At 61.3% G+C, this 12487-nt stretch overlaps 1 protein-coding gene across 4 annotated transcripts in view; it reads left to right on the plus strand.

The window, feature by feature from the left end:
* Positions 1-12487, plus strand: part of VAV2 (vav guanine nucleotide exchange factor 2) — a 177179-nt gene that overhangs the window by 32327 nt on the left and 132365 nt on the right. For all 4 annotated transcript variants that reach the window (XM_043916353.1, XM_043916354.1, XM_043916355.1 and 1 more), the window contains exon 2: positions 5512-5628. In XM_043916353.1, the coding sequence (XP_043772288.1) occupies positions 5512-5628 (117 nt within the window). The remainder of the gene's footprint in view (positions 1-5511; positions 5629-12487) is intronic.

The following is a 12487-nucleotide window of genomic DNA, read 5'->3' on the forward strand; positions in this document are numbered from 1 at the left end:
TGGATCCTGCCTGTCAAGCTCAAAGGCTGGGCTCCTACCTTCTACCCCATCACCCCGGCCAGACTTAATTTTCCTGCAAGTGTTGTTTCCAGGATGGGGGGGGAAACATGTATACCTGTGGCTGGTTCATGTTGGTGTATGGCAAACACCATCAGAATATTGTAAAGTAATTATCTTCCAATTTAAATAAATAAATTAAAAAAAACTTATCGTCTCCCTGCTCAGAAGCCTGTGAACTATGACGATGGCTTACGAGTCCAGCAGCCTGGCCTTGGAGGTTAAACTGACCCCAGTCTGTTCCCAGCTTTGTCACGTCCTTGCGAGTGACCTTGCACAAACAGGGAGCCTCTCGGGACCTCCATCTCTCTACTCCGTCGGTAAATTAGGACTTGCTCTAATGACTCTGTGAGGCTGTGAGCAGCCTAGCCCTGAGCCCGGAGCCTGGCACCATGGAAACCCTTGCTACATGGGAGCTTTGGAGATTCTCAGGAGCCAATGTGAGGTGCCCGGGGCCCGCGGACCCTAGACTGTAGCAGTCGATTTAACAAGCGCAGGTAGTGGGGGGCGGGGGGGGTTGGAACCAGGAGCCAGGTCTGCACGGAGCAGTGAGTGGCATCCCGCAGAGCCCAGCGCCCGGGGCCAGGCGCCTCCCTCAGGGCCCAGCACGGCTCCCTGGGGGTTCCCGGGGCCAGGGCAGCCAGCCAGGACACACAGCCCCCGGCCCTGGGCCTCGGCCCTGGGCAGGGGCCTGCAGTCATCATGCCTTCTGCACACTGTCGGGCAGGAGCTTGGAAGCCCACGGTGGTCTGAGCCTCACTTTGTCCACCTGGGCAGCGAGGGCTCGCGTTGCGGGTGGTCACGGCCTTTGTCCTTGGAGCGGGGCCGCGGTCACCCCCTCCCGAGCCCTGTGGGCGGTTCCCACGCCCCCGCTGCCCGGTGCCTCGGGCCCCCCTTTGCAGCTGCCCCACGGGGCTGAGGTGTGAGTGCCGTGCGTGCGCTGCGGGGGTTGTGCGCTCTGGGGCTCCCGGCCCCGCCCTGCCCGGGGGACAGCAGGCCCCCCGGGGGAGGGCTTGGGTGACCGGAGGGGCCCCTGCGGCCTGAGGCGTCCCGCCGGCGGGGGCCCCCGCATCTCCTTCTCGGGGTGGGGCTGTCTCTGGTCTGTGTGCCGGCCCCAGTGGACCCGCTCGAGCCAGGCCAGGAAGCCTCCCCGTTCCCTCCCGGGGGCGCGGCGGCCTGCGGGCTCAGACGCGGCCACCGGCCCTCTCGCCCAGCACCCCCGTGCTGGGACCTCCGGACGGCTAAGTGACAGGTGACAGTGAGCAGCAGGCTGGGGCTGCCCTGGCCGGCTGCGCCTGGGGCGGTGGGCGGCTGGCTGCGGAGCTGGTGAGCTCACACTAATATGATTTCAGCCCGATTAGCTCCCAGGAGGCCGACCGGGGCCTGGGATTAGAGGGCGAGGCGTCCAGGACACAGGCGGCTGGTCTCTCGGTGGGGTGGCCCGGCTCAGCGAGGGACGGCTGGGGGCCCAACCTGGGGCTGGGGGCGCCCGCACCCCCTGGGGCCCCCCAGACGGATACAGCGGTGCTGCCTCCCTTCTGGGCCACGTGTCACGGGGCCAGTTTTCTGGGGACAGAGCCTTGTGTGGCTGCCCTTGATCAAGTGCCCGCGGGCGGAGGACAGAGAATGCTGCTTGTCCCTGAAGCCCCGGGGGCGGCCGGCCGCCAGGCCTCGGGCCACAGGATGAGCTCCCTGCTGCAGCCTGGCCCCCAGCCCCGGCCCGCTTTGGCCCTGTCTTCCCACCCTCGCCCTCGGCTGTCTCCCTCCCGGAGCTGGCAGCCGTTCCTGCTGGGGGGACAGACCAGCGGCCCTGACTGGCCAGGCTCTGGCCACGTGCCCTCTGGGGCCCTGGGGTGGTGGGGCAGGGTGGGGGAGCCCCCGAGCCTTAGTTTCCCTGATTGTACCGTGAGGGAGACAGTGATCTTATCACTTATTCAAACCAGGCCCCTTACGGGGTGCAGGGGAGGCTGCGGGTGAGCTCCTGGACAGACCTGGGACTCTGGGCGGCTGGCGGTCACCCCCGTCGTCTCAAAGGGCCTTCACCGCTCTTGAAGCAGACGTGGGTTCAGATCTTGGCCTGGCCGCCTTCTGACCCAGAGCCGAAGTCCACTACCATCTGGGCCTCAGTTTCTCTACCTGTGAAGTGGGCTGATTGCTGGAGGGAGGCCAGGGGCTGCGTGTGCTGCCAGGGGCATGGGTGCCCCCCGGAGGATGCCGGCCCAGTGCTTTCTCCGCGCCCCTCTTTCCCTGCGGGCTGCGTCCCAGGCCAGCCTGGGCTGGGAGCGGTTCTGGAAGGCCAGGGGCCTGAATGCCTGCAGCAGGGGGGGCGGCCAGGCCAGGCAGATGCTGTGCCCACGACGCGCCTGCCCCCTTTCGAGCCCTGCAAGGAAGCCTGGCCTTGCTGGCTGCGATTGTGGTTGGGAGCTGTGTAATTAACTCTAAAAATGGGAGGCTGAGGAGGAATTAAAATAAGGGCTTAGTGGAAATTAGAGACGAGTGGTGTGCAGAAAAGCCTGGAGCCAGGCTGGAAGCTGCAGACGTCCTGCAGGGCAGCGGGGAGGACGGGGTCTGAGGCTGCAGGCTGTGGGGGGAGGTGGGGGGCTTGGGGGGGCCCCAGGGGGCGGGCGGCTTGGGCTCAGACATGCCCCCAGGTCTGCAGGCTGCTCTCAGGGGTGGGATGGGGGTGAAGCAGCTGAAGGCACGGTTCTGGATGTCTGAGATCCGGTGACGGGACGGGCTCTCTCGGGGTCAGGGTGCGAGGCTCCGTCCCAGGCCCTCCCCCAGCTCATGGTGGCTTCCTTGGCTGCTAGAGTGTCTGCTGAGTCTCTGCCGTCACACAGCCTCCTCCCTGTGTGTCTGTTTCTCTGTGACTCTGTTTTGTGAGTTACGTTTTTTTTTTTATCACAGTAAAATACACAAAGCTTAAAATTGCCATTTTAACCGCTGCTAAGTATACAGTTCAGCGGCATCGAGTGCGTTCACGGTGCTGTGTGACCGTCGCCGCCAGCGTTTCCTGGGCTTGTTCTTCCCAGACGGAAGCTCTGTCCCCACTGGACGCTCAGCCTTCCTCCTGCAGCCCCGGCCCCGGCCTCCTCCTGGGTCTGAGCACCCACTCGGCCCGGGCCCCTCACGTCAGTGACGTCCTGCAGCACCTGTCTCGGTGTCTGTGTTCTTCAGAAAGGTCAGGTGAGGGAAGACGAAGACGGGGCTGTTCCAGGGCCACGTGTTCAAACCAGCAGCTGTAGCCAGTTTTGCAACTAAATTTAAATCCATTAGAATAAAGTGAAATTATAAGTGCGCTTGTTTGGTCAGACTGACCACATTTCCAGAGCTCAGCAGGCATGCGTGCCTGATGCCGCCCCACTGGACTGGGCTCACAGGACGTTTCCATCCTTCCAGAAAGTTCTGTTGGAGAATGCTCTTCCAGGCTCATGGAGACAGAAAGGACTTGATTAAAGTCGCTTGTGATCCAGGATTATGCCAGGACTGTATTCTATCAGGACGTCTTGGTTGTCCTTTACCTAGTAGAGAAATGTTGAATGCTGCCTAGAGATGAGGTAATGTGGGACCTACGTTAATTTCCTGATTTTGACATTGGTGCTGTGACTGGGGCGGGGTGTCCTTGTTCTCAGGAACTACACGCTCAGGTGTTTGGGAGGAGGGGGCCGCATCTGCAGTTTACCCTTATGTGTTCAGAAAAAGTGTGCACACACGGATACACACAGATACAAAGGTACACATTGATGCACACAGATACATGCATAGATACACACACAGATACACACAGGGAAATACACACAGATACAGACACACACAGATACACACAGATACATGCACAGATACACAGATACACACAGATACACACACAGATACACACAGATACATGCACAGATACACACAGATACACACAGATACACAGATACACAGTGAAATACACATAAATACACTACTGCACATGGATAAACACAGATACACACACGGAAATACACAGATGCACACAGGTAAGCAGATACCATCACACAGATACACACACATACACACACGCAGAGAGACACTGATAAACACAGATAAACACATAGATACCTGTGCACGCGCAGACCCACACACCCAGTCCCCCCACACACAGGTAGGGAATAATTAACCCACTACCAGCATGTGAGCCTTAGAGGTGTTGTCTCTGACCAGGGACCAGCCCAGCCGGGATGGAGGAGCGGCCCCACGTGAGGGCTGCTCCGGGCCCGGGGTGATGCCCGCTGGCGGTGGGTGGGCGGTAAGATCCATGTCTGCTGGGCTCCACATGTCCCCTGGGAGTTCTGCGTGTAGCTGGGTTGACGCCGTGCCTGCCATAGCTTCTGATTCTGGCCTGGCCTTCATCTACCTCTGTCTGTTTCTTCACGTTTCCGGTCAGCAGACCTGCGTCTCTGCAGACCTCTTGAAGTTGAGCTGTTGGGCCCTTGGAAGTGAAAGTCGCTCAGTCGTGTCCGACTGTTTTCAACTCCATGGACTATATACAGTCCTTGGAATTCTCCAGTCCAGAATACTGAAGTGGGTAGCCTTTCCATTCTCCAGGGGATCTTCCCGACCCAGAGATCCGACCCAGGGATCGAACCCAGGTCTCCCGCATTGCACGAAGATTCTTTACCAGCTGAGCTGTGTCCCTTAGAGGCTGTTATGATGGGGTTGATGGGTCTGGAGCCCTGGCTTGGTGTTCAGCTGTGTGCACCGTGGTCCTGACCTTGTGGGCACCATGCCGAGGTGGACTGGTGGGGGTCTGATGGCTCCGCTCTGTGCCATCGGGGCAGGTCATTAACTCCGCCAGGCACGTCCTGCTAGGGAACCAGGCCTCAGGAGCCCTGGTCCAGCTGCAGGGACTGGACAGGATCCGAACCCAGGACCCTGTGACTCTGAGGTCTGTGCTCCAGGCCGCCTTGCCGGCTGCCCCCATCTTTCCCGGCTCCCTCTCCACGGGGACTGGAAGCCCATGACCCTGTTCAGCCGCCCACCCCCCGCCTCCTGCTCTGGCTGTGCTGCCCACGGTGGGCTGGGAGCACAGATGCCGGGTTCCTGGATGGAAGAGGCGCTGGAGGCTGCTCTGGGGTTTGACGCTGGCCTTCGTGCTCCCCCCTTCCGTGTGCCCTGTGCTGCTCCAGGGCTCCGCCTGGCTTCCGTGGGCCTTTGTCACGTGCAGAGCAACGGGGCTGTGTCTGTGCCGGGGCAGGCAGTGTGCACACGTGTGTGTGCATGTGTGTGTGCGTGCTCCGTGCCCGCTGACTGAACGCCAGTCTGTTTTGTTCCACCCGTGATTGTCTTGAGTTGGGACGTGTGGCTCCCCAGACGGGGTATGGCCACGGCGTCTGCTCTGAGCTGGGCGGCGCTGGGAGGCAGGGTTTGCTGCTGTTGGTATCACTGCCCTGCAGACATGCAGCTTGAGTGATGCTCCCTTCTCTCCTCCAGTTCCTGTGTTTGAAGAACATCCGCACCTTCCTGAAAGTCTGCCATGACAAGTTTGGACTCAGGAACAGTGAGCTGTTTGACCCCTTCGACCTCTTCGATGTCCGAGACTTCGGGAAGGTGAGTGGCCTCTTTCCGGAGCGGGCCCGACCCCTCTGGGCAGAGCCCCATGGGCGGGCGCAGGCCGGGCTGTGTTACAACCAGAGGAGGCGCTTCGGGGGCTGGGGCTGTGGTCCGGCCCCTCCCGCCTTCTCAGGCTGTTCAGAGTGAAGTCAGGGCATCGGGAACCCAGGAGGGTGGAGGGAAAGCTGGCCTGGATGAGTCCAGGCCCGGGGTGCAGCCCTGCCCCGGCTTTTCCAGTCGAGCGACCCTGGGCGTTTGCTTGCTGCCCTGAATCTCCCACCCTCTCTGGGCGAGCAGGCACCCGCTCGTGGGGCGGGCCCAGACGGGCAGGCCCCGCGCTTGCTGCGGTGTGCTGAGAAGGGAGCTGTCGCCTCCGCCTTACCGGAGATAAGTGGGGCTGAGTGGCTTCGAGCAGGGTCGGGTGGGGACAGGTGATCATATGAACTCCTCGTCCCTGGAGGTGATGCGCTAGGTCTGTGGCAGAGAACTCGGGAAGCCTCCCTGCTTTCTCAGCAGGTGTCCCTGGCCGCTGTCGGGCAGAGTCCACAGCCTGGCGGGGGTGCAGCGCGCCATGGCTCCTGGTGAGCCTGGGTCCACAGTGTCCTTGCGGGGCGTCACGTTCCATCTGGAAGCCAACAGTTCCTGGGTCCCTCCTTTTAAAAGATGGAGTCAGGACGTGATACCTTGCTGGTGGATCGGGGGCCGGGGGCTTGAGTCAGACCTGGCTCCGTGCTGTGCTGTGGCGTAGCTGTCCCCGAGTCCCCGCCTGCTCTTGGGGGGGCCCTTCCCTCCACGGTCAGTGCTGACTTTGTGAAACGGGCACTTCCCGGACTACCCAGGGACGAGCTTTCACCTGCTTACGGGAAGTTATCAGACGATATTTATTGCCTGCTTTATCTGAGGACCATTATCAGGGACCTGGTGTTTGAGGAAGTGTTCTGTGAACACATGATTTATGAAACGCAAGGGGAATTTTGTATTTGCAAATGCTGAGAAGTCATTTCCAAGAGGAGACCTCATCTGAGGTGCTGTAAAGTGTCAAATTAGCATCGATCACTAGGACCTTGCCATAAGCCACCTGGGCCTGACAGTCCTCCTCTTCGCTTCTGAGAGTCTATAGACATGATTCGGGGACCAGCTGTGTCCGCACCAGTGCTCAGAGGTCTCTCCTCCTCTCTTGAGTGACTCTCCCACGTCCCTCTGGCTGCGAGGCGTTAGCCTAGGACTCTGAGGCTTCTTGGCTTCCCTCTGCTGGGGCAGGAGCCCGTGCCAGCGCCCTTCCCATCAGCGAGCTTCTCAGCTTCCGCAGACTTGCTTTTAAGTGGATTAGAACCTCTTTCCTGTTTTTACTTCTTGTGACCAGCAGTGCCCTGGGCAGGGGAGAAGCCAGTGGCTCTGGACTTTGGGGGAGGCCTTCAGAACACACACACATACACTTTTTTACAAATATCACACACACAACTGGTGTTTAAAACAATTGTATAGGAAACCAGGATAAACCCTGGCCAAACCCCTTCCTTGGCCAGCGGTGAAGGCAGAGTGTCCGGCTTGTGTGCTGTGATGTAAAGGTGGACATAAATTTGGATTAAATTCTCGTCCCGTGATCTGCCAGCTATGGCCAAACACTTCGAAAGGGGGTGCCCCTCGTGGTTGTCAGCGGTCCCTGCGGACGATTTGAGCCCCAGGGGGATATGCTTGCTGCCTGCAAAGGGGGCCGGCCACGCTGGGAAGCTGCGAGTGGGCAGTGGGTTTGGGCTCTGAGTCAGGGCGTGAAGCTGGGGGTAGACTGGGGGAGCCGCAAGGCCTTGGTGTAGCCTCGCCTCCTGCAGGGAGGCTCCGGGGAGGGCAGAGCTGCCCTGAATCTGCCCCTGCTTTTCATGTCGAGTCAGATGGATCTGCTTCAAAATCTGGTTCCACATAGGGGCCGCTGACCTCGGCAGACGGCACGGCGACCCTGACCTGCCTCGGCTGGCTGAGGACCAGGTGGGTCAGGGGGCCCGCCCCGTGCTGCCTGGCCGGCAGTAGGTGCTCATTAAACGGCGATGCTGTCGCCTGAGCCCACCGCCCCCCAGGTTCAGTGGATGTGAAACTAGTGCAGGGCTGGTGGGCGGAGGCCTCCCCGTCTCAGTTCTCCTGCGTCGTTTGATTCACGCCGCCTTCCGGAGCCCAGCCCGGCCCTCCTGCTGGCCTTGCCCATCTGGCTGAGCTTCCGTGTCCTGCCCTCCTCCCTCCCAGCTTCGTTTTCTGAGCGCAGTGAAGCTGTGATCAAGCACCCTGAGATGGGTTGGACGTGGGGCCAGCCGAGGCTGGGGCGCTGAGACGGGTGTCTCTCCGCGCAGGGGCCACTGACCAGAGCCCGCTCTGCTGGGCTCGTCCCCGCTGATGTCGGGGGACGGGACCCCCTGGAAGGCACACACAGGCCAGGCTCTGGCTCCGCACCGCCGCCCGCCCGGCTCCAGGTCACAGACACGGGGACTGAAGCTGCCCGGGCCGCTGGGCAGGGCAGCCGTGGACGGGCGGCAGAGCTGGGACTCCAGCCTGCGGGACGAGGCAGAGGGGCGGCCAGGTGCTCACTCAGGTGTGGCTTCCCGGGCCGGCCTGGGGGGACATCCTGTGAGAGTTGGCAGGGGGCGCTGCCCACAGAGAGAGCGGCCGCTCACGAGGGCCCCACGGCCGGTTGGCCTTTTGCCCTTGGGGAGCTCTGCCCCGTGGGGTCACCCGCTCGGCCCAGGTGGGCCTGTGGTGCTCGGAGGTGTCAGACCACTAAGGTACGACGGCGACTCTGCCCTCGCTGCTGGCCCGGTCCCTGCCGGCCGGACCTGCCTGGAGCGCCTGTTGAGAGTGATGCTGAAGTCGGTCCCGGACACGGGGCAGGGGCTTGGGGTCAGTTGTGGTCTCCCATTGTCAGGGGGGCAGGGATTCGAGGGGCACTGTTCCTTTTTCAGCTTGCCTGGTCGTCCTCCGCTTACGTCCTAGGATTCAGGAGAGGAAAGGATCCTTATGGTGTGGCTGGCTCGTCAGTCTCAGGCTGGTTTAGAATTTTCCAGATTTTTTTTTGCCATTATTTAGAAGGTTTGTACAGTATTCATGTCCTGTCTGGGTTCTGGGTATCGTTCTTTTTCTAAGCAGCTGCCTCTCAGCTTCCCAAGTCTCCCAGCATTGCTGGGAGTCGTGCCTTGAGAAGGGAGCGTGCACGCGTGCTCGGTCGTGTCTGAGTCTCTGCAACCCCATGGACTGTAGCCCGCCAGGCTCCTCTGTCCATGGAGCTTTCCAGGGCAAGAATGCTGGAGTGGGTTGCCATTTCCCACTCCAGGTTGGGAAGGGAAAAGGCATTCATTCCTTGGTTCCTCTATTCATTTCTTGGTTCCACTCCTCTATTAAACATTCAGTAAGCCCCCAATAATTTTTTAAATTCTTTTATTTTTTGATCGAAGGATAATTGCTTTTATTTTTTTTAATTTATTTTTTAATCGAAGGATAATTGCTTTACAGAATTTTGTTGTTTTCTGTCAAACCTCAACGTGAATCAGCCATAGGTATATATATATCCCCTCTCTCACCCCCAAGAATTTATTAAACACTTACTATGCTCGAGACACGATGGAAAGATTTGCATGACCTTTGCCCTCTGAGGGTCCCCCACATTAGCTGCTGTGCAGTTCATGGTGAAAGGAAGAGTGGGCCGGTGAAGGCCCTAAGCGCTCCCCCGGGAGCTGCCTGGTGCTGGCCCACGGCACAGTCGTGACCCCCCGGGGCCCGTCTTCTGGACGTGAGTGTGGGCCGGTCACTCAGGACTTGGCTGCGGCAGAAGCCCCCGTCATCGGGGGTGATCACCCCTCCCCAGCAAACTGCCTTGCGGAGTCTGGCTGATTCGCGGGCGTTCTTCCTGTTTCCAGAACCAGTGGGGCCCTGGGCTTCCCCTTCCCACCTTCCCTTTTGGGCGGGTGTGGAGAGGAGCTGATGCTTTGGGGTGTGTGACGTTCCAGAAAGTGTTTCCCTGACCCCAGGCTGGCAGCGCTCTCTCTGCTCCCCAGCCCGGGAGAGACCCTTGGCAAATGCCTCAGCGGGACGGCAGGCAGGTGGGCCCCAGAGACCCTCAAGGCCTCCGGGAGCCCCGGGCGCAGCCAGCCGGCGCTCCTCTGGAGCGTGGTGGTCAGCGGCGGGGGCCGGGGTGCTTCCTGTGGGTTAGATCAGGCTTCCTGTGGATCTTCCCGTGGATCAGGTCCTCCTATGGATCCTGCGGCTCGGACTCCGCGTTCCTGGGACTCTGAGGTTTCCTTTCTGCAGAGCAGAGCGGGGACAGGATGGCCCAGAGCACGGCCGTGTCGTGGACTCAGCCAGGAAGTGAATGTCCAGGTCCTGCTGTTTTTATTAGCAGTTTGGTCCTCTTGTGCTCACCCACCCAGCAAGCTCAGCAGGAGCAGAAGGATCCAGAAAGCTGGTTCTGGACCTTTGTTTTTTGGCTCCATCCCTGGTATTTCCCCAGGGGTCACATTAGACATATTAGGTTTCTGCTCACACCCATCCTGTCGGGCAGGATTTGAGCTAAGAGGCAAGCCGAGGGCCTGAGCTGGGAGCCGGCATGCTGCCGAGCCCGGGCCCCGCTCCTGCCCCAACTGTGTGCTCGTCCTTCTCGGGTGCCCTCTGTCCTGTCCCGGGCGTCTGGCCAGTGCGCCGGGCCTGGGAAGGGAGGGCACGGGGGAAGGCCGCGTGGGTGGCCCGTGCGGGTTGCGTCTTCGCAAGATGCCTTGGTGTGGAAACGGGCTGGTGGTTTTGGACGGAGGGCCCCGGCGAGGTTGTAGGGTTTCTGCGGCTTCCTTCTGATGTTTTGGCCCCGGAGCCGCAGATGATTGTCGCCGCAGAATGCCCGCCTCATCTCCTTGCTGTGAGCTGGGCTTCCATCACCTTCCCGCCCAGCCCCCTGATGCTGGCGCTCGGCGACCCCCTTTGCAGACCAGGAGGTGGTGGCTCCGAGGGTCAGCGGCCCCTTCGGGCCACATGGCCGACTGTGTCCCCAGCCTGGGAGTTTGCTGGTTCCACAGCCTCTCTGCCCTCACTCCCCTGGCCATGCAGCCTCCCGAGGCGGGTGGTGAAGTTGTGGCTTCGCCAACACAGTGCTCGGTCCTGGTGGTGAAGTTGTGGCTTCGCCAGCACAGTGCTCGGTCCTGGCCTTGCCGCCGGGATCAGTCCAGCCCCAGCCTGTGACCGGGGCTGGCGACTTTATGGGACTTAATTTCCTCATCTGGAAAATGGGTACAATCTTGCCAGCTCTCCCTGTGATTGGATCCCCGTGGGTGCTGTTACAGGAGGCTCTCCGAGTGGGCTGGAACCCGGTGGTCACTGAAGCAGACGTAGTTTGCATCGTCGTTTTCATTATAGTCCTTTGCGGACAGCCACCGCTGGGCATGTTCACTTGCACTGTGAAGCCGGGGGTGGAAGTGAGAAAGCCTTCCAGGAGGCGAGTCTGTCCTCTGGGTGGGCAGGAGGCGGGGAGGGGGGCGGGGGCTTCTCCTGAGTGGCCTGGGAGCGGGGGACGGACCCCGGCCTGCAGGAGACCGCGGGCAGCCCCAGGCTGAGGCGGGCCTGGTCGCCCTGCCCGGGACCTGCTCCTGCCTTCCTGCCTGGCGCACTCACTCTCTCGCTGGCTTTCCCGCAGTCTGACCCGCGGCCCGCGAGGCTCTCCCTGCAGCCGCAGGGCCGCCGCCCTCGCTTCCCTGGGGCCTGCGCGCCAATCGCTGCTGTTTAAGACAGCGTGGGGGGGGGGTGCCGCCTCCACCCTGCGCTGCCCACCGTCTGGCAGTTTCCGTCCTTACCAGGGCTGCAGTCACAGCCCCTGGCTGGACCACGAGTGTCCTGGCTGTGCGAACTTTTGTGCTCTGCTTACTGAGGTCTCCCCGGGTGCCGAGAGCCTCGCCTGGCACATGGGGCACCCGTGCGTCTTTGCGAGACTCGGTGGGTCTTATCGGAGGAGCCAAGGAGCTGTGGGTGGGGCCAGGGTGATGGTGGGACACCTCCCCAAAGGCCCGGGCGCCAGGTCAGGGGACCCAGGCTGGCCCAAGTGGCCCCGTGGGGGTCTTCTCCGGGGTGCGGCCCGCCTTGGGGCCCCGATTCCAGTCTAGTCCGACTCAGCTTCCCTGCCTGCCCCCAGCCCTGGGTCCTGAGCCTTGCCGGGTCAGCCCGGCTCACTTTAGCCGGTCCCCCACCCCCCGTTTTGGGAAGAAGGTCTGTGAGGCTGTGTCTTTCATTTGAGCTAAAGAGCAGAGCACAGTCTCTAATAAACGGGTTTAATTCTCCTATTTATTATTCATTGAAGTATTTTGCTAGGCTCAGAAACTTCCGATGCGGTTGAACCTGGGCCTGAGCAAGGCCGGGGGTGGACCAATGGGGGGACGGGCCCCTCATTGAATTAGTGCGTGAGGTAGGGGGCCCAGCGGTCCCCCCAGGGGCCGGCCTCGTGGGGAGCCCGCCCGCCCCTCCTCCTGCCGGCGGGGTCTCCCACATGCTGGACCCAATGCGATGTGTGCGGGATCTTTGCCTCCAGGAGCGCCTGCTGACTTCAGGGACCTCGGAGTGAGAAAGGGAGCCGAGGCCTAGATGGGAGATGCGTCTGCTCGTGTCTGGTGGAGCTGGGGGTCGCTCGGGGGGAGGCCAGGAAGGCAGCATGGAAGGGAGCCAGCGAGGAGGCCCGGGGGGTGATGTGGAGGCCGGGAGGCAGAGGGGAGGCTGGGAGGGTGGTGCGGAGGCTGGGAGCAGGGTGGAGGCTGGGAGCAGGGTGGAGGCCGGCAGGGCTGTCTGGGTAGAGGCCACAAAGAGGCCTCAGTCAGGATGGGGGTGGAGGAGGGGCTAACTCTCAGCT

The sequence above is a fragment of the Cervus elaphus genome, chromosome 11, assembly GCF_910594005.1.
Source record: "Cervus elaphus chromosome 11, mCerEla1.1, whole genome shotgun sequence".
Classification (NCBI taxonomy): Eukaryota; Metazoa; Chordata; class Mammalia; order Artiodactyla; family Cervidae; genus Cervus; species Cervus elaphus.